This window comes from Diadema setosum, chromosome 10 (assembly GCF_964275005.1).
Source record: "Diadema setosum chromosome 10, eeDiaSeto1, whole genome shotgun sequence".
Classification (NCBI taxonomy): domain Eukaryota; kingdom Metazoa; phylum Echinodermata; class Echinoidea; order Diadematoida; family Diadematidae; genus Diadema; species Diadema setosum.
Window position 1 is genome coordinate 5,056,064 of NC_092694.1, and position 23,139 is coordinate 5,079,202.

The following is a 23,139-nucleotide window of genomic DNA, read 5'->3' on the forward strand; positions in this document are numbered from 1 at the left end:
TTATGCGTTCTTGGATGTCTTCATCCAGAAAGAGGCACTTGGCTGCTTTTGATTTGCATCGAACAACAAAGTCATCAATAGCCTCATTATTCAGCTGTCTGTAGTGCTGAAATTCCAGTCGGTGGATACGAAAGTTTTCGGTAGGCTGGATGTGACTCTCCAATCTACTCCAAATGTTGTGAGGATCCTTCAACTGCTCTTCAGTCAGATTCCATGTATTAAAAATGCGAAGACCATCACGACCTGACCACATTATCATGTAATTGTATTGGTATTCTTTCTTGATTCCCTTTACGTTAAACCACATTTGGGATAGCTGTTTGAACTCTTTAAATGCCTGAGCTTTGTCTGGGCAATCCCAGTCAAAAGTTGGGGTAGGGAGGGGGCCAGCCATGGTATTTAGTTTACTGACAAAATGCTGTGAAAAACATCAATACATGAAAATAAAATTGTCAACTTGATGATTTAAAGTCAGCATGGAAATTAATTGAAATATCTGCTTTGGAAAAATTTCACCGAGACCCTTTTATACTATGGAAATCATATGCCTTTGAAACAATTTTACAGTCCTTATATTCATGGGAAACTCTCAAATAGCGGATTCTTTACGCACGTGGTATACTTACAGAGAATATGCTACAATAGATTTATTTAATTGTAAATTTTCGGAGATGGGCGCTTGTCAGCCACGCTGGTTTAATAGATTTATCCGATCAAAATCTAAAAAGTATTTTTATCATGATACTTGGTTTGATAAGAATGTTTTGACAATCTCTGATTTATTGAACCCTCCCCTTCCTGGCCATGAATTGTTTGAAGAATTGATTCTGGATTTTGACATCCCTCGATCGGATAGGAGAAAATTCATTTTTTTAATGAAACAAATCCCAGAGGAATGGTTAAATGATACATTTTTACATAATGTGGATGTTCAAGATATCTTAATTACAAAGTTGATTGCTACAAGAAAAGTACCGTCTCACGCTTAAAAATTTATGAATGTTCAATATCATCCTGATAAAAGATATGATTTTTGGAAAAAACAAAATAACAGTCCCTGTGGACAACATATGGGAAGATATATATAAGAACAATTTAATTTGTACAATTGACACTAGGCTACGTTCGTTTTATTTTAAAATATTTCATAAATCCATAGCTTTGAATGGATTTTTGTATAAGATTAATCGGAAAGATTCACCGAACTGTGTTTGTTTGTTTGTTTGTTTGTTTTTTGTTTTTTTTTTGGTGATAGAGAAGAAGAAACTATGGTCCACCTATTTTGTGAGTGTGACAAGGTCTCTGCCATTTGGAAAGCCTTGTTAGATTTACTATTGCAACATTATGATGCCAGTTTCATTTTCACAAATATATATATTAAAAAAAAAAAAACTTTTTGGGGTTCCTAAAGACAAATTTGTAACATATCTGATTTTATTGGTGAAATATTACATATGAAGAGCTTGTTTGCGAAAACCAATAAGTCCATTTTTGAAGATTTTGAAGTACGGTCTCTGTCATAAAATACAAAATAATACCTTTTAAATGATATATTGGTCACTACGATCAGGGTACATTTTTGAAGTTATGGTCAAAAGAAGGAAAAATTGTCTTATTATTCTCTTTATTTTTCTTGACCTTTAATCGCAAATATCTCCATTTGGCAAATATGTACTTATCGGTTTTTGCAAACAAACTCTTCATATATCTTCGCAAATTTTAAAAATGAGTTACCTAATTTGACTGCCTTTAAATCATTTGTTAACAAACAAAATGAAATATAATATTACTTGGCTAAGAAGAACAATAAGCTCCCTAAGATTTTAGAAAATGAAGATTCAGTTTTTGATTATGTAGAAGCTAGTTTGTCTTCCTCTTAGTGTGTTCTTTTGTATTGCCCTAAAGTTATGTTTAATTGATATATTTTGTGCAGTGCATCGTATGAAATACAGATTATACATGTACAGTACCATGCCACCGTGATTTTCCAGTGGGAGTAACATTATTGTTTTTGGCCTAGACAAGGCCTACATTACCTGCAAATTCTGGGCCCATAAGTCATGTTTTCTTTCCCCCTTGGGTCACTGGGGTCAGGACGCGCTCTACAATTGAATGTTTGTGTTTAAATATGAGTTCAGAGTTCGAGAAGTAGGGTTGGTTTTAACGTGTGATATTAGTGCATGGAATATGCGTTTCAGCACGTGGAATGTATCCTGATTTCATTGACCCTTGATGGATTGAGATTTTGTTTTCCTTCTATTTCTAGTTTAGGCCGCCAGTACGGTGTCAGTTTGAAGAACCCCTTTTTTTTTGTGATAATATATAGTTGTTTAAGTTTATGTATGTAGTCTATTATTGTGTCGGTGGCTTGGTACACGTGCATTATTTACTCGATATTGGAGGTTACTTTCAACGTCTTGTCACCTTTATTCTTTTTTGTGTGTGTGTGTTTTATTCATATGTTTTTCTAATCGTTACAAATCATTTGTAAATAATTTGATTGTGTTTGTGATATGATTTAATAAAACATACAATTAAAAAAGTATTTTGTAAAGACGGTTTCGAGTAAGAATGGAATGTATAAGACCTTGAGTAATCCAGGGTTGCCGAGCTCTTTTCCTTCCATTTGTTTTGGGAGTTAAAGAAATATGTTTATCATAATAATCTAATAGTTTTTGTAAAAAAAAAAAAAATCGTAAGAAGAATTAACATCTTGGAGTTCAAAGACGTCATTCCCTTGTTCTTCGAATAAATCTTGATTCAATGAAAAAAAAAGAATTTTGTACAGAGCAGAAAAAAAAATTGGGACAAGAAGAATGAGATTGAGATTGGTTGATGCCAAAGAGTTTTTCAAAATTTGATAATTGTACTGTCTTTTTCAAATTGGAGCAGATTGGAGTAACAATGTCAAAAAAAAAACAAAAAAAAAACTAGAAAATGCTGAATAGAATCCTGATCATTTATGCATAAACTACATAAGTGTTAGACCTCACAATTTTGGATAAAAAGTCATTTGTAGCAATGGCTTTATGATCTGACTTGCTCAGACCAAGGAGGTACCATTAAAGCTCACCTAGGAAGTACCTCCTTGCTCAGACTCACTCTGAGCAGTGTGTGAACAGCTGCTTTCACTTTTAGGAATATATAGTTGGTAGGACCTACATTTAGTCTGTGAAATCTGTATGTGCAACATCTATGTGTCAGTGATTATTGATGTGAATAATGTGTATTATGCATTAATTCACAAGAATATCCCCTTCCTCCGGGCATTCTCAGAGAGTCTCCAATATGCCCCCAATCGCCTCCTTCGCACGGTCAACTCTAACAGGTGTAAATTGAAGACCTGAATATAAGAACGACCCAAGTCCAATTTTTGGCCAAATTCAGTTTGACATGGGAAATTGTAGCTTATGCATGGACTCATCTTGTGTATAAATGATAAATCCTAATTACCCCCGGAAGTGCCTGAAATGAATGAGTTAAATCTTATATTAATGTAAGAATGAAGGACTTGGGTCATTCTTACATTCATATAATAGCGCCCTCTCTCATCCTTCTCTCATCTCTATAGCAGAATATCATGTATATGAATCAAAGAACGACCCAAGTCCACCACACAAAATGGCCTCTCCACAATTAATGTAAATGTTAATTGTCATAATAATATATGTTCTAATTTGTATATACAATGTTGCCTTCCCATCACCGTTAAATAGAATATTATTGGACAAATAAAAAAAGATATAAAGTTTTTTTTTTTTTTTTTTAGTTTACTCGAAATGGTCTTCCATGGACTTGGGTCGTTCTTATATTCATATACTCAATTATCTAAATGATGATTGATTATTCATTCAGAATATATAACGTAACAAAAAACGAATTCAAAAAATAAAAGAGGGGATTTGCATGAATTGATTTTTAGAATTTATCACTTTAAGACATTATGATAACAGAAAAGCAGGAGACCGCAATCACAAGCTGCAGCTTGACATGGATCGAATTCGAATTCGAAACTTAAATTCGATTTACATAACTGTATAATGGACGTGTCTACAAAATAGAATCATTAATCACATCCAAGTATCGTCGTAATTTGTGAGGTCAAAACGAATATAGGGAAGATTCAATATAAGTTATCGTTCATCTGTTTTCAATATGCATTCTTTACTGTAATACTGATCTGAGGTGAGCGCTGTGCTGTGCTGTGCTGTGCATGCCATGAAATACATTTTTTTTTTTTGTTTAACGTTTGGACTGTTACAAACGGATGGCCTTTACATCTTAAATCGAGAAAACAGGTCAACAAATATTGGGTGCAATACATGTACATTATTGAAATCGTTATCATAGTCAGAGTGTAGATAGGAAAATATCACTATGCACTGTATCTACGCACACTTGGAAGGCTTGTTTTTAAGGGTTTTTTTTTGTTTCATTTCCAGCAATGCAAAACATTTTCATCGACAAAAAAAAATAGCACAATATCAATACAATGTAATAACAAAGAAAAATACGTGAAGTTAACAATACTACACATCACAAAAGCAAATGAAAATTAAAGTAAAATTAAAGTTGCAGGAAATGGAGGAGACATGCTAAAAAGCTAAGCTTGTATTTTGCAGTCTCCTCGTGTTTTGTCAATTATGCATTGTATACTCTCGACTTTTTGAAGATGATACAGCCCACGATATTCCAATAGATCATTGAAAGCAAAGTTACTATATCGTAGAACCAAGGACAGTAATTCAAGTGGCAATGTGCATTTCAATTTATTCATTATTCATTAATGCTTTTCGACACCTTTCCACTTACACTCAGCAAAAAAGAAAGTAAACACTTTTTCCAATACATATTTTTCAAAGAAGATTTTGATATAAATCAAAATCGGTGTGTCATATACCATATTGGAGGTTATCTAACCTACAGGAAGGTTAATGTAAGGAGATACTTTACGCATGAGTGAACACATTTTTTTCCTCCAAGGCATTAAATTAAAAAGTGTTAAATTTGACATATTGTCATTCATTTGCAAATGCCTTTCAAGATATCAATGAATACAAAAGATCAATTAAACACAATGAGAGACATGCATGAAATAGCAAAATAAGTTTTCGTTCCCTTGCATCTCCTCATATCTTCAAACAAAAACAAAGTGGGAAAATAAAGGGGAATAAGAATTTTCTGTTGAATCAAATGGCAAAGGGAGTGAGCTGCAAAAGTGGCAAAAGAGAAAAACGAATGTGTTCACTCATGCGTAAAGTTTTCCTTTTTATTGACCTACCAGGTTTATAGCTAATTAAATTACCTTTAACATGGTATATAAATTTTACAATTTAGGCAAATATTACATGAGAAATATGAACTTGAAAAAGTGTGTGCTTTTTTGTGGATGAGAGTTTGAAATAAAAGATGATTATGCAGATTCCAGTTTAGAACGTGATTCTTCCAGGTACATTCACAGGCACGCTAACCTGGAAATATTAAGCTGCACATTACTTGAATATGAGACCATTCTGAAACAAATAATTTTCACACAACATAATGTACTCTTAAATGAATCCACAGGGATTGGAACAATCATCCTCCAGCATTCCCACCGATTCCCACGGATCAGTTACTAGCCATCCCCTTTAATAGGCTGCAGAATATTGATGTAATGTAGGAGCCTAATACCACTTATTTTCGAAAGTACACTAGTCTTGTACACATTAGATTTTGTTATGCCTCCACCACAAAGTGTCGCCGAAGGCATTATGTTTTCGGGTTGTCCGTCCTTCCGTCCGTCCGTCCTTCCGTCCGTCCTTGATCCGTCCGTCCGTCCGTCCGTCTGTAATCAATTTTGTGGACAGCATAACTAAGCAACCGTTTGAGGTATCCCAATGAAACTTGGCAGGTGTACATATAAGGGGGTGAAGTTGTGCCTATCAACTTTTAGGCGCAGATGCTCAAGTCCAAAGGTCAATGGTCAAGGTCAAATGCTCAAAATGTCACTAATTCCCCAAAATCTATGCAATGTCTGAAGGTATTTTTCATAAAACTTGGTATATACAAGTAGGCCTATTACCCAATAAAGATTATATAGTGAGAGTTTCGGGTCATGAGGTTAAAGTTCAAAGGTCAATGGTCAAGTGAAAATGTCAAAATTTTACTTTTTATTCCATATCTCGGAAATGGTTCATGGTATCTTCATGGAACATAGTACATATGCATGTACTGACTGGCAGTGATTATCTAGCAAACTTTGGGGTCACGAGGTCGACGATCAGGGGGTCAAAGGTCAAGGTCAACTCATTGAATTTCACTTTTTCCATCATATCGATGCAATGCCTGCAGGATTTTTCGTGAAACTTAGTGAATACACGTATTACCCAATAATGATTCTCTGGGATTTTTTTTGGTCAAAATTGTCAGCGGTCAAAAGGTCAAAAGTCAAGTGACAGTGTTAAATTTCACTTCATCCTCTATATCTTGCAAGTGGGTCAAGGTATCATCTGTAACTAATATTTATGCATGTTCTGCCCTACAGTGATTCTGTTGGGAATTCTAATGTCATAGGGTCAAAGGTCAAGGGTCAAAGGCCAGGTCAAAATGCTAACAATTTACTATTTAATACAGATATTACACTTTTTCTCTATACCTTGAAAATTACTCAATGCATAGACTTATAAAAGGGTCATAAGTCCTCAAATCCCCAAATACATGCTCTCTTAGAAAATGTAGCCATTCATCCAAATTAACCTATTTCAAGGAAAGTGAACACTTAGCATATCATTTTAATATTTGTAAATTAGACGAAACTGTTATCACAAATTGTCACGACGTACTATAGACCTATTATAGGAGAATCATACATTACGGTGGAGGCATACCAGTCGCCATAGCGACGTTTATAGTTTTTACTGTTTTATGTCATTTTATATTTTATAAAATTGATGTTGTTGATCTTGATTATGCCCAAAGTTTAAATGAAAATGGCTTTGTTAAGGACTTTGACTTGGAAACACACTATTCCTTCGTTAAAGCTGTAGCTTATCTCTTTTTCCCTGTATTTTTGTTTTGAGGTTAATTAATTAGATGTTGATGAATTTGTGTTGTCAGTTAATTGTAAAGAATATTGTGAATGTGTACTTTTTTGCCATGGGAAATAGATATGTAATGAAATTCAAATTATCAAAATAATCCAGTAAATCAGCATGACAAATGACAACTTAACCTGAAGGGGAAATGCAAATGCCACCCTCCCACTACACACACACACAAATCAGTTTAATCATTAGTGAGGTTTGTAGGAGCCATACGGATTCAAATCCATATTATATTGATTCAAACTATATTTTCATCTTTTCACCATGCAGAATGAACAATAGAAATATGTGAATTTGACGTGGGTGTCGTTCAGTTTATTAGATTGTCTTGTATGCAAATATAATTACTTAGATTGTCCTATTATAATGAATTATTTTCTTATATGCAAATAATATGTGTATATGCATATGGATTGTATGGTTTTTCATTGCATAATGATAGAAATAGCAGTTTGTGTTATAGATTTGCTGTACCTATTCTTGATTACATTAAAAGATTGAAATCTTTCAAATGATCACTATAAATGACTCGTGTGTTACTTTGCGCGTGAGAATGTATACATAGGCTACAAAATCTATTATACTTGATTTTTTGGGGAAAAGCACACATTTACACCTGTCCAGAGGGTGTGGTCTCTTGACATCGGGTGGGTGTTATTTTAATACAGTGAACACCAAAAATGTCAATTCAACACCATGTATAGTGCCATTATTGAATTAACACCAGTGCAGTGTCAAAAATATCACCGGCTACTTAATGAACACCGAGAAGTGCCAAGTGAACAATTCAACACCGATCTTTTTGCATTGTGTCAACATGATACTATGATATTATATACAAACCAACACAAATATTAGACATGATACAAATACAAGTATATGCAAATTATATACAAACACTTGAAGGGTTTGTTTGCAAAAACCGATAAGTCCATATTTGTCAAATGGAGATATTTGCGATTAAAAGTCAAGAAAAATAAAGAGAATAATAAGAAATTTTTTGCTTCTTTTGACCATATCTTCAAGAATATACCTTTATATGTAGTGATCAATATATCATTTAAAAGGTATTATTTTGTACTTTATGACAGAGACCGTACTTCAAAATCTTCAAAAATGGACTTATCGGTTTTTGCAAACAAACTCTTCACTTGTTATTCAAGCAAAATCCTTGCAAAAATTTATGTACAAAGGACGCATCTATATTTTCCCCCTGTTCATGTGTACGAAATTAGACCCTATATCTGTTATAAATTAAAGGGATCGTATAGTTTTGGTTGTTGTTGTTCATTTGTTGTTCATTTTTTCCATCTGTGAAGATGGCTGGATAGCCCATATTCAGCTACACTAAGCTGGTCTTCCATGGGGTCCAGTTGGATGTGGGGTGGGACCACTTCACCGGGTTTGACACCCTGCTCTTTGCGATGAATGAATGAAGCGGGATCTTTTACGTGCATGAGCTGTGACTCTCTCATACACGGGACCTCCATTTTATGTCCTATCCGAGGGACAGAGTGTTTTGCCTCTTGCTAGAGGGGACGGTATGTTTACACACAACATTGCTCAGTCCAGACTCGGGTTCGAACCCGGGCCGCGTGATCGTGAGGCAGACGCGCTACCGACTGAGCCAACTCACCTAATTTCAGGTTTCAAACATTTTTTGGTGAGATAATGAGAAACCTCTTATGAAATATGAAAGAGCATGTAATTCTCTGAGAAATTCAACGTTTGTTTGATGAAAATTGGTTTTGAAATGGCTGAGATATAAAAAAAAAAGCGATTCTAATAAAGTGTGGGACCCACTGATTATTACGATCGCTTTGTTTTACTTTGTTTTTGGATGTTTCAGTCATTCCAAACCCGATTTTCATCAAATAAACTTTGAATTCCTCTTAATGGTATGTTCTGTATTACATCATAAGTGTTTTCTTGGTATCTCGCAAAAAGTTAAAAGCCCAATTCTCATCTCCATCAATACTGTACCATCCCTTTAATATTCCTGAAGGACTTCAGAATGCACAAAAACCCTGTGAATAGATCCCATGGCGAGCATAACACTGAAGTGGATGGATTTTTTTTTTCAAGTTTGGATTTGTGAATAATAACCTTTGTTCTTTAGAAAGAGAAATTTATTCATTGTGTTTGAGTAAAGCCAATGTGTCAATTCTATTTTTATTGAGCATTATCATGATTAGCCTACGATTTAGTTGAGTTACAGACTATGGAATGGAGAAATATATTTTGGGGGATTTACAAGGCAGTTCAAATCGAATTAAATGTGTGAATTCCTTGATAATTTTGATGAAAGTTGTAATATTATTTCAGTCAAGAGTAGAAAATACAAGTTATCCTCGAGGGAAAATATAAAGAAATTTGTTTTGGATCTTATGTGAAAATGAGGAAAAGAAAATTGCGGTATAGGCAGATAAGCTTGGGTTCCATTTGCAAAAATGGAAAAAATAGAAGATAAAGTGATTTTTTTTTTTTCGATGAGTTATCCCCATGGATGGCAGGGATAGATGTATAGGTTGACCGTCTGAATTAATATACTTTATCATTTTCCATGCTTCTCCCCCACATCAGACGCACGGCATGGTAAAAGTAGATCTAAAGTGAAATGGCGCCCCCCCCCCCCCCCCCCGTCCCCGCCGTTTGAGCAGCTGCTCTGTGCATCGTGTTATGTCCCAGCTAGGTGAACCGACCACGCAAACGCGGACGACGCGAGGTCGATTTTGATAAGAAAATTTTCGTGGCGCAGAACATTTCTCTCTCTCTTTTTTGATCTCTCTCTCTCTCTCTCTCTCTCTCTCTCTCTCTCTGAACGTCCGCGTCGCGAAAAACAAAGTTCCTAAGTAGCTAATATTACCTTAATCTTCTCATGGTCGGATATGCAAATCGTGGTGGTGATCTTTCCAGTTGTTGGTTTAATCATTCCCCTCGATGTGTCTATTATTTTGTCGAAGTCTTGTTTGGGGCATTATAGCTTTGGTGAATAACCAGTCTGGAAACCCACATTTGGCCAGGGCTTGTTTGATATCGTCCATTTCCTTTGCAGCGCTAACCCGAGTCGCAAGCAAGTACGTCCGCTCTGTGGAAGAGAGTTCCGATTACTGACAATTTGTGTACCACTGGGTGGGGAGACTAGATCTAAGTGTAAATATTGGTGCGTGCAGGGTCGGCAGAACGGGGAGAGCCCCCCCCCCCCCCTTTTTTTTTTCTTTTCAGCATACAAAGGAATACATAAGGTGGCACCACTTTGGGGCCCAACTTTTTCCTTTTTTTTTTTTTTTTTTAACCCCGGAAGTGCGTATAAAGTTTTTTGCTAGCTGCTGAAATCCGAAAGTGGCTCCAGTTCAGAAGTCTAAGTGCCCCCCCCCCCCCACACACACACACACAGACGCGAACTTTTTGAAACACGGCGACGGCCATGCGCGCTCTAGTATCCTGTTTCCAGTACGGTTATCCATATAGTTTTCAAAACCATCATTCAGCAGTGAATCTTTTTCTTTTTTTTCTTTTTTTTTTCAGGCACAGTGTGTGAAATTCCTGCACAACTTCACGCATAAGCGACCATTTTTTTTTTTTTTTTTTTCACAAAGAGAACGCCAGAAGAAGATTGATAATTTTGAAGTTTCAAGTCCAACTTCTTTGGAGGTTATACAGGGGCGGATCCAGGAATTCCGTGAAGGGAGGGGGGGGGGGGTACGTTTGAAAAATTAAAGGGGGTGCACGCACCCCTCCCCCATTTTTTGCTTTTCATTTCTTTTGTTTTAACGAAATAAAAAGAGTGGGCGTGCGCTCGGTGCGGTCTAGATCCTGGATCCGCCACTATGATTGTTCTCTCGGAAATTTCCAGGGAGCAAATCAACACTATAAAACACAATAAAATTTCTGCGATGTCGTTACGGGTTGGACTTCCAGGAAACGTAGATGGCAGCAGACGACAAGCGACGAAAAATTCAACATCTGGAAACATGGCGAATTTTGATGTCCCATCATGGTAAGTCTTCGTAATGGTTGTAGGCATTCAAGTTAGTCTCTTGTAGTCGTGATATTGGCGGAGCACTAGCCCTTGATACCATGAAAATGTGCAGTCACCCTCCAGAATGTTGTTGGTTATGCCGAGAAAAAAAGCTCATGAAGTCGCGCAGTGCGTCTGATCTCGCTTGCGGACTCTACAGACAGTAGCAGTCTGCTGCACGAGTGCTCGGCACTCGGCATGAAAGCCATGTAGTAGATAGACTGTGCTGGTGGTGGGGACCCGCGGTTTTACATTACACACAGCTGCAGCGCCATCATCACTGTACACGGCCGGCTGCGGCGGCAGCGCGGGCGAGGCGAGGACGAGCCCCAGCGGCCGTAGCCCACCAGAGAGTACGAGTAGGTGCCTACCCTACTCTCCTCTGGTACAGTACAGGTAGGCCCTACCAGCAATCGGCGGAACTTTCAAGAGACTCCTTACCCAGTGTAGTGGAGGTCTAGAAGATGTAACCATTGGCATTTGATAGAGCCACGATTAGTACTAGCCCTAGAATGTCTTCTTATTTGCTTGTGACCCTGCATCACAAAACCAACAATAAGTCGCCAGACGTGGATTTTTAGTTGGGGGCAGATTCTGAAAGATAATGGAACGTTAGATTTGTAGGTTGCCTAAGTTATAACTCAATTTAAATGGACTCCCCTGACCTACCTAAATACTGGAAAGAATGCACACACTCTGGAAAAGTGTGAACTGAGAAAAGAGGTTCAGAAGTACAGAGTTTAACACACAGGGTCTATTCTTGAAAGCGCTTTTTCACCAAGCTGCGCTAGCTGTGCGATGAAAGGGACAAAACACAGGATGTCAACCGCCGGAGCAACAACAATGAAGGGATTATCAGATTAAGCTGAATTTGAGCATGTTTTATTGGCACATTCTGTCCATGATTTAAATGCCAACTTGCAACACAGTAGCATTAAATTGCCATTATCCTTTCAAAAGTTATTAGACTTGAAAGTGAAGAGTGAACAAACGATTTCAAGAAATGACAAGGGACCTCTAATACACTGTACATACGGTACCTGATCATTCTTATACTCTCACATCACATCACATCACATCTGATATGGAAGTAAAGGACTGGTCCTGCCGTTCTCAACATAATAAAATTATCTTCAACTCTGTTGCTTTATGTGCGTTGAGGAGCAGAGGTTTTAAATTTCTCCCCACTCCAATATCTATCCAATACATCTTTGAATTTATTAATCGAGGAAGCTTCAACAACACTAGGAGGCAATGTGTTCCAGTCGGCTACACATAGATACTACTCTCTGGCTAAATGGTTCGCAGTTCTAATCGTGAGCGTTTGGTGAAGAGTTTAAATTTATGACCTCTTGTTGATGAGTGAATGGCTGGTTCAAAGAACATGTCGCCAGAAATCCCCAACTTTCCATTGAGCAACTTAGAAAAACTGCTGAAAACACACTTTCCCATTCGTGTTATGATCTCAAACTAAAGAATATTGTAGAAAGATAGCTCATTCAGAAAATATGAAAAACTAAAAATTGACTTGGTTTACCCATTTCACCTGCCTGTTTTGAGTCCTCACGTAAAATCAAGGGGTGCGACATTTTGTTTGTTTTGTGGTGCACGGTCACATTTAGCCCCTCAAAAATGTACTAGACTTACATGTAGTTTAGAGCTGTAGATCTAGTAAAGTGCAACAGTTACGACTACCAGGTTGCGGTACGTAGAACAGTTTTCTGTGGTTCACTAGACAAGATTGTACATTCTACTTCTGCTAACTTTAGAGCTCTCAAATGCACCATGTCACACAAAAGGTACAGAAAGTAGTGTCCTCGCAAATAAAAGTAGATCTAGACTATAGAGAGTCAGAGTCAGCAAAGAACAGCGTAGAGTATGGGATCACAACACAAGGTAAAAGTAAAACCTCCACAGTTAAAGTCACGAAATTCAGTAATTTACATGGTATAGTACTGAGTACACGTGTAGATCTTGCATGTCTTTGACAATATGAAAAAGAAGACTTGCAGTACCTGATACAGTGATAGTGATGGTTTGAGCAGATTTGCGGGAAGTTAACAGTCAAGTTGAGATTCCAGCTTTCACAGCACAGTCTATCTCCCCTTTTACCTTGTTTGTAAAACTCATTTTCACTCACTTTCAGTGTACTATTCCTTTTTATTAATATTTCATGTAAATCCCACAAGTCTTTCAATACTCATTCTGTGCCACTCTGTCATTGTGTGTCACTAGGGCTGGAAAGGCTCCAGCAGGTCTGCACTTGGATGTCATGAAGGAGAACAAAATGATCGAGGTGAGCTAAATCTCCATTAGACTGACGTTTCCTAACTTTTTAGTCTCTAATCACTTTTGAGCCCGGTCGGCCCATGCAACGTGCAGATTGGTGTAGCAAGAATGTTGGAGATTCAGGTTCTTCATCTTCTGTTATTGCTTGCGAGAGAAGTGAGGAATGGATTGTCATGCGAAATGGAGTCTAGTCTCAAGTCATCAGAGAAAAAGGCAGGCACTAGTCAAAGGACCTCTGCTGAAGCCTTCAGTCTGAATTTCTTTGTCTTAGAAACTTCTGCCCTGGACTTACCGCCTCTTGCTGTTAAAGCATCTGGTGGCGAAAATCACAGCCAGTCCACACAGCTCTATTTGAAGAAGCTCATGCATGTTCAAGAGACAGTTTACACCAATGGCTTATAAGCAAAATGCAGCTATTCCATTGGTTGAAATGACTGGCTGAATTACGTATTCACGATTTGAGTTATAAATGCCACAGGAGTTGTGTTTCATTTTAAGCTTTGTCCTGGTTAATGAATGAGAATAACATGTAAGGAGACCTTAACCTTGTCCGTGTGTGGTATACCACGTTCCCAAAATGTAGACAAGAGTGTCTGCATTTGTGGCCTGAATTCATTTTTATTTGCATAATGCTCACCAGACAATCTATTGATCAAAAGATACATTAAGAATTTCTCCTGTGTACTCTGTACTCAGGCCTGGGGAATATTTTTGATCACCCTGATAAGCTAGTTTTGTGTTGTTGTTTTGCTTTTATTTATATTTTTCAAGCAGCCATTTCCATTCTTTCACATAGAATCATACATGTACTGTTCAAGGAGAATGATGTAAAGCACAGCATGAAGGAATAACAAACACTATGAAGGAATGGCTTGGTCTCTTAACTCTTCACTAAGGGGTACTTGAGGTACAACCATGCATTTTAATTATGTATAGTTATTAAAAGGGTACAAAGTGTAGTCACAATGTGAAAGGATAGTATACAACTAGCCCAACCAGATGCAGAATGATCCCCTTTTTACAGCAACAGGGTTGTGTACAGTTAGTATACAACTAGTGGATGATCACAAGTGCAATGGTTTAAAATATCGCACAAGGTGAGAGCAGAGACACTCGATATGTAAGAGGTGAGACCAAATAAAAGCATCACCTCTTTCACCAAGAAATGTTACATTTTTTTTTTCTTTTTTTTTTTTCAATTGCATGTATTAGGATTTGTATTTGAATTGTATTTGAACAGTATTGTATTTAAATGTTGTTGTTTGGCAACACCTTAGGTTTTAGTTGGAGTGGTCCAAGCCAGAGCAATGGAAATGGGAAATATGACTTGAAAGAAGGGTCTATGGGACGAACATACATGGCTGGCAACATCTTCTTTTACCATCCCCCAAACCCCTAACAGTACACTGTACACGCTTGTCAAATAATTTGGTGAGTTTGATGTACATGTTAGCTGTTGTATCCGTGCATTCTTTGAAATCTAGAGATAGAGAAAATTGCGACACAGTACTTTCATTCAATTTCAGAAAATGATGGTCGATGAGAAGAAGTGCTACTTCTTTGGCCGCAACTCAATAGTCTGTGACTTCATCCTCGACCATGCCTCCTGCTCACGTGTGCATGCCGCCCTCTTGTGGCATAAACATCTCAACAGGTCTTTCATCGTGGACCTTGGTAGCAGTAAGTATGTTGGCTGCATGAAACACTACAAGTTTGACATTTGGGTCTTAAAAACAGGTTCCATAATATGAGGGCAAGCATGCTTATATTAAACCAGCAGTGGACAGCATACTTGTTGAAGAATAACAGCAGCAAACTTCTGTTGCTTTGTTTGACAGTATGAACAGGTTAGTAGGTTGTACTTTAAGCACCAATCAACATTAATGAGTACAGGACAGTTATTAGACCAAGGACTTAACAGTTGCAAGTGGCTGACAAATTGCCCTTTATTTTATGTAAACTTAAATCAACACCATTCATTCAGTGTCTATACTAGTAGCCATGATGAAGCACTGAGTAACTATTGTTTATTTTACGTCAATTAAGGGCAATTCATCATTAATTGCCATACGTAATAGCGAAGTCTCAACATGAGAATCATAAATTTGAAGCAGGACTTAGCAGGTTTCTGTTTTGATAGTATCATATAGAGGTCTCTCATTTTTTGGAGACAGAGGATAATCACCTATTTAGGATGTTATCTTCTACATATGTCTGTCATTGCTAACCCACACATGGAACCTCCATTAAATGTCCTATCCGAGAGACAGAGGGTTTTTGCCTCTTATGTACAGTAAGAGGGGAGGGAATGCTTACACACAATATTGCTCAGCGGGACTTGGGTACTCAAACCCGGTGCTTTTGGATGTGAAGGTAGACGCTCTATTACCGACTGAGCCATATCCCCACCCTTACCTCCAAAGTACATTTCCTGGATTATAGGCGCACCCCACAATGCATTGGTGGTGCCGCAGTAGATATTTAAGTACCCGGTATAAGATTTTTCTCCGGGTTTTGCTCTTTCCCTTTCAAGCCCATGGGACCTTCCTAGGCTCCATCTGCCTGGAAGCCAAGAAGCCACAGCAAGTCCCGATTGACAGCATCATCCACTTCGGGGCCTCCACCCGCTCCTACATCCTGCGGGAGAAGCCACAGACCATCACCGTGGCGATGAAGCCCGCTGATGCGGAGGTGATGGACAAGGCGGAGGAAGACATCTCCACCGGGCTGCTAGGATTGCCAGAGGAAGAGAATGAACTGGATGTAAGAGCTAGGACCCTTTTCTCAATTTATTTGATAGTGCTCAGGTAACTTATGAGCAATAGTCATCGAGTCTGGTGTTGAGTGGCAGGCTATCGCAGCACACATTCATCTAGCTTCTGTCTTTATTCACAAGAACATGCAAAAGTGAAAAATTCTATGACCTTATTATTTTACATTGTACATGTATGTGCCCCCGATTCAACCCCCTTGAAGTTTTATTTGTCTGATTTTACTTTGCATAAACTGAACATGGAGTGGAGATGATCTAATGTGCCAGCATGCTTTTGTCCTACCCTTAGACTCGACCCTTTTGTTTGATAATAATGCTGTACAATGTAAAGTAATGTTTGAACAGCAGATATCAACAGTGTTGCCTTTTGTGTCTCATAATCCAAACAGAATTTAACCGAGTTCAACACAGCTCACAACAAGCGTATCGGCGCAATCGGCTTTGACGAGACCCAGGGCCAGGGCGAGATGCAGCGGGCCAAAAGGAAGCGGAAGCACTCGCACGTCTCGTTCGGAGAAGAAGACGAAGTCATCAATCCAGGTGAGATACGGGGTTAGAACATGTCTGGAGCACAGGCTCAAACCCCAAACGCCTTTTAACCCTACCTTAACCCGTTGAGGACGGGCTGATTTTGCTAGACACTTGCCCGAGCATACTCGGGACTCGTCCTCAACGGGATAAGGGGGGGGGGGGGGGAGGAGGGGTTAAATTGACTTTTCTCTTTTTTCTTCCAGTTACACCATTGTGAAGTTGAATAATGTTTTGCATTATGCATCTCACCATGAAGGAACAAATCAAGCAGATCTGCAAGTCTGCTGCAGCTGCTCTTCGATGTCTTGGCAAACTAAGAGCCTACCTCACAAAGAAGATCACTTACACTTTAGTTCACTCTTTTGTTATTAGAAGGTTAGATAATTGTAATAGTCTGTTGATTAATCTTCCTCAGTCGGATTGCTATCATCTTCAAAGGATTCAGAACACTGCTGCCGGCATTATTGAAAAGCTCCCCAAGTATAGTGGATCTCACGCAATTTTACTCAACTTCACTGGCTCCCCAGTGAAAAGCGTCTCACATTTAAGATTCTCCTGTTAGTTTACAAACATCAAAATGACATTGGTCCACAATATATCAAGGAATTAATTACCTCACCTGTCCCCACATGTACAGCTGCAGTCATATATCACAACATCAATCCCTTCTCCACATTCCTAAAGTTTATACAAAGTTTATGGGGACAGGTCTTTTTCAGTTGCTGCCCCAAGATTGTGGAACTCAGTACCACAACATATCCGTCAGTCGTTGTCATTGGTTTCATTCAAATCCTCTTTAGAGACTTATTTATTTGTGAACTGATTTTTTTTTTCTTTTTACATGTGTGTGTGTATTGAAAGTAATTTGTTAACTATTTCTCCTGCTGCCAGATACATCACTTAGCATTAGAGTTGTCTTTTTTCTTTTCTTTTGAATGCATTGAACTTCAGTTACATTCCGTGAAATGTTGATTGTGTCTAATTTTTATAGAGTTGCCTATCTCGCATTGGTGAGATGTTTTGTAGATTTGTAATAGGGAATAGTATGAGATGGCAGACGAGCACCAGATGCCATAGCAATGTTTCTAGTTTGTATGTGCAACAAATCACCTGGTGTACATCCTCAATTTGAAACGATTTGTATAAAGTTGTTTTTTCTGTGTTTTGGCTATTCCCTGAGGCGCTTCCTTAATTGGCTGGAGAGGCCCAAGGGCCAGAGTGATTTTGATTGGTTTTTTTTTGTTTGTTTGCTTTTCTCCAACCCGGCAAGTTAGGAAGGCGCATCGAGAAATGCTGACATCTTGTACCCTTGTATTACACTTGTTTTGTTTGATTGTATTGTTTGATCATTCACTTTTATTGTCTTGCAAATGCCAAATAAATAATGATATTAACAATCCTTGTTACTCCTGCAGAGGATGTGGACCCTTCTGTGGGACGTTTCAGAAATCTCGTGTCCGTTTCTGTAATACCAGTAAAGGTGAGTCCTCACAATGGCCTAAATTCACGAAGGTGGTACAAATGAAACCATGGTTTAAACCATGGACAAAAACCATGGAGTGCCAAGTGTCGCACAGAACATATTGTTACGAAATTGGTCATTTCGTCAACAAAATGACCATTTCGTTATCAAAATTATCATTACGTGAACGAAATGTTCATTTAGATACAAAATGTCATTTTGTTACAAAATAATCATTTCATCGACGAAATGACTGATTTCGTAACGAAATAGTCCATGCGACACTTGACGCTCCATGGTTTTTGTCTGTGGTTTAAACCATGGTTTCATTTGTACCACCTTCGTTGATTCGGGCCAATATGTTTGACCCTTGACCCCACCTCTGTAAGCTATAGATTTATTCTCTCAACTCCTGTGTGGTTGTTTGAGCAGAATCAGGAGGGTGAAGCATGGTCATTTTTACTTTGATTCCTGTGTCCTTCTCAATTAAGAATTCATATTCATTGTATGCAGTGTCTGGCATATTTTTCCAAACAGTAAATATATTGGGCAGAATGTGTAGAATTCTCAGGTCTCTTTGTATTGCAAAGATTTTTTTTTTTCCATTAAGTTGCATAGTTTTTGAGGTTTTCATCATTGATGAAACCACACACTTTCTATTTGTCCTATTTGTTTGTTATATGTTGTGGGGGTTTTTTTTGGCCATTATTTACTTTTTGGACCATATCATTGTGAAAAATGAAACAGCAACAGTGCCCCTAAATTTTGCTTATCATAGCATTTACTATTTGAAGGAAATGGTACCGTTGCTCTCCATTTCTACACTCAGCAAAAAAAGAAAGTAAACACTCTTTCAAGATTATATTTCTCATTTAATATTTGGCGGAAAGTTAATGTATTATACACCATATTAAAGATAATTTAATTGACTATCAACGCGATAGGTCAACAAACAGGAAAACTTTACGCATGAGTGAACACCTTTGCTTTTCTCTTCCAGGGCTCAAAAATAAAAATTGCAAAACTGAGCAAGTTTTCATTTATGCGTAGGTGCTCTTCCATATAACCATGATAACAAACAACAAATTTCACACAAAAAGCAACATGAATAAGTAAAAAAAAAAAAAAAATACACCTATGATCTCTATATCTTTAAAGCCCCAAGATCAATGAAGGCTAAAAATAATGGAGGAAAATGAAGAATCGTCTGTCAAATCTAAATTCAAATGGAATACGAGAAGAAGCAATAATTAACAAAAAAGGCAGAAATTTTAGTTGTTTCTTTTCAAATAAGAAAATTGTCAATTAATGTTTGGTTCTTGAATCTGTCTCATGAATTCTTAAAAAAATAAAAGAATGAAATAAACAAAAATTCTGTTCATTTTACCATGTTTATGCATATTACTCCCTATGTCATTTAAAGTTTGAGTTGACAGAGTTGACAGAAAATTCTTATTTTCCCCATTTAGTTTCCCACTTTGTTTTTGTTGGAGGTTATAAAGAGGTAAAAAGAACAAAAACTTATTTCTATTTCATTCATGTCTCTCATTGTGTTAAACTGGTCTTTTGTTGTCATTGATATCGTGAAGGGCATTTGCAAATGAAAGGCAACATGTCAATTTTTGCAACTTTTGCTTTTGTGCTTTGGAGGACAAAAACGAATGTGTTCACTCATGCATAAAATTTCCTTTTGTATTAACCTACTAGCTTGATAGGCAATTAAATTACCTTGTATTATATGGTATGTATATACATTGATTTTCCTCAACTTTTGCTTTTGTGCTTTGGAGGACAAAAACGAATGTGTTCACTCATGCATAAAATTTCCTTTTGTATTAACCTACTAGCTTGATAGGCAATTAAATTACCTTGAATTATATGGTATGTATATACATTGATTTTCCTCAAAATCTTCTATGAAAAATATGAACTCAAAAAAGTGTTTACTTTCTTTTTTTGCTCAGTGTACTAGTATTTTAAGGGAACCATCATACAATAAGTGAAGTAATGTGCAAACATGAATGGTATTTTCCAACAGAAAAAGAAGACTGAGGACATGATAGCTGCATCAGGGGACACCACCGTCAAGTCTCTTCAAGGGTTCAACTACGGCCCAAGTCTGTACGACAACCTGCCCTCTTCGGCCAACGACCCCAACTCGGGCTCGATGCCGACACCGACGTCGCCCACGGGCATGAACCCGTTCGGCGCCAGCAGCACGCTCGGACTCTTCAAGCCCCTCAATCTGGCACCTGATGTGGAGCCAACCCGGCACATGCCCGCCATAAACATTGCCCCCGCCCCCGGTCCCGTGGCAGTGGGACCTGTGGGTCCCAAGAAGAAGAAGTATGCCAAGGAGGCGTGGCCAGGGAAGAAACAAGCTCCTTCACTTTTGTTATAGCGCTGGCCTTTGCCTTTCACAGTCTGCAGCCAGAGACAGTTTGTGCCTGGTTTGTGTGTACATAAAAACAAGTTGGACCATTTTGTACGTAAGGAACGTATTGTGACTGCCTACTTGTGACTGAACAATCCAAGAGGGCAGATTTTTTTTTTTTTTTTTTTTTTTTTTTTTTTTTATATATAAATTTTGAAATGCACAATTGTGAATGGTAAGCCTCCATCTAATGATCACCATTATTTTAACCTGTTGAGGACGGGTTGATTTTGCTGCATCTCACATTTTTCAAAGGCACTTGCCCAAGTATATTCGGGACTCGTCCTCAACAGGAAGGGAGTTGTAGTATTTGTTGCGCTTACCTACGCCCGGAATGACCCACGATGGATGTGGAACAGAGCTGTCAAGTCTCCCCGATTCTGCAGGAGTCTCCCTGAAAATGTCAAAATCTGTTCGTGTCTGAATAAGAGAATATTGAAATCTCCAGGATCTGGGAATGATTTTTGCCCATTGAAATGCAAGTAACACACAGATATCTCCATGATTGCTGTGTGGAATCTCTGTGATTTGGATTATGTGGGAATGTTGGCAGAGCTGGTGGAATGTTCACGACACAGTGTACTGGATGGATCTTTTATATCTGACAAAAGAAGGGAAACCTCACAAAGGGGAACCTCACAAACCGCATAAGTATACCTTCCAGTCAACTACCACCAGCCAGAAAGTGATAGGATTATATCAATGTGTACAGGGCCCCGTTGCAAGAAAGTTGCAATCAATTGCAAATAATTGCTAATTTTGAAACAACCATTCTGATTGGCTCAGGGTCTGCCCTATTAAGAAGACATGCATGCAACAATGATTTTGATTGGCCAGTGACAATCAGTTGCAAGTTGCGTTTAAACGCAAAGTTTCTAGCAACGGGGCCCAGATCAAACTCAGTCCATTTATTCATGTTGCCCCTATGTCTGTAGAGCAAACTGCTATCCAGGTCGCCAAACTTTGTTGGAGTGAGGGCGATTCTCCCTAGAAATATATGTACATGTAGTTTGACCGTGTCCTGCAATACCTGAAATCCAGTCATAATGCAAAGTTTTGTGTTTTTCATTGTAGAGCAAACTGCCTGCAAAAAAAAAAAAAAAAAAAAAGGAACAGAAAAGATGAATGGTAGACTGAAAAGAAATGGTAGACTTTTTTTTTTTTTTCCAAATTAAGGCAAAATGTTTGGCAGATGACAATATGTAACTCCAAGCCTTCTCCTAGTGAAAATGCTTTGGTTGCAATTTTCATGTTGTAACAGCTGCTGGTTCAGCCGAAAGTCTAAAGTGGCCATGTATTATAAGATACAATGTAGAGCATTTAATTTTACATCTGAGAGGCATAGAGAAATCAATGACAGTTGTTGGATTGGATTTTTAAAAACAGAAAAAAAGCATTAATATTGTACTCTGTGAACTGTGGATGGGGGTATGAAATCAGATACAGTGTATTACAATTTTATGGCTAAATGACACTTGTCCTACTGATTTTTTTCCTAAGAAATGTAAAGCATTTTGCAGGAAACAGGCCTTTAGTATCATGCTAAGTATCAAGAGTTTTTCATCAGTCAATGCTACCCTCTCAGGTCATAGAAGCAAATGTGACCCTGCATCACAAAACCAACAAAAAGTCGCCAGGCATTGATTTTTAGTTGAGGGCAGATCCTAAAAGAGCAGTCTCGAAGCTTCAAAATGATGTATAACTCAATTCAAATGCGCTCCCCTAACTTACCTAAATACTGGAAAGAAATCACACACTCTGGAAAAGTGTGAACTGAGAAAAGAGGCTCTGAAGTACAGGGTCTATTCAAGCGCTTAATCTTGCACCAAGCCACACTAGCTGTGCGATGAAAGGGACAAAACACAGGATGTCAACCACTGGAGCAACAACAATGAAGGGATTATCAGATTAAGCTGAAATTGAGCATCTTCTGTTAACACATACTGTCCATGATTATTGCCAACTTTCAAAGCAGTAGCATCGTCCTTTCGAAAGTTACTAGACTTGAAAGTGAAGAGTGTACAAAGGATTTCAAGAAATGAAAAGGGGTCTGATACATACATGGTCATTCTACTCTTCCCCCAAAAGGGGTTGTAGAAAAACTGCTGAAAACACACTTTCACATTCATGTTATGATCCCAAATTAAAGAATAATGTAGGAGAAAGATAGCTCTTTCAGAAGATATGAAAAATTCAAGATTACCTTAGTTGACCCATTTCACCTGATTTGAGTTTTTATGAAAAATCAAGGGGTGCCACTTTGTGTTTGTTTTGTGGTACACGGTCACAAATAGAAACATTTAATGATCCTTCAGTGCTTTAGGTTTTATTCACAGGAAGGATAATCGTTCAGTGGAACATGTGAAAACATGTTGCTGTACCATAGTTAAACTCTCTCCATTTCAAGCTGGTATCTGAACCTATTGGCTGGTAGAATTTGAGGTCGGCCTTGCCATATACTAGAGTAGTAGTAACAATAAATTGTACTTCAATATCAACTTCGGGATATCCCGCAAGTCAAACAGGATGTTTGTATGTCATGTG

General features: G+C 37.9%; 1 protein-coding gene across 1 annotated transcript; it reads left to right on the plus strand.

The window, feature by feature from the left end:
- Nucleotides 1–11,048: 11,048 nt before the first annotated feature.
- LOC140234173 (nuclear inhibitor of protein phosphatase 1-like) lies at nucleotides 11,049–20,634 on the plus strand. Its single transcript, XM_072314244.1, has 7 exons — nucleotides 11,049–11,085; nucleotides 13,342–13,402; nucleotides 14,922–15,075; nucleotides 15,929–16,158; nucleotides 16,558–16,708; nucleotides 18,115–18,179; nucleotides 20,200–20,634. The coding sequence occupies exons 1-7, from the start codon at nucleotides 11,060–11,062 to the stop codon at nucleotides 20,560–20,562; spliced, it is 1,050 nt and encodes a 349-aa protein (XP_072170345.1). The 5' UTR covers nucleotides 11,049–11,059; the 3' UTR covers nucleotides 20,563–20,634.
- The last annotated feature ends 2,505 nt before the right edge of the window (nucleotides 20,635–23,139 follow it).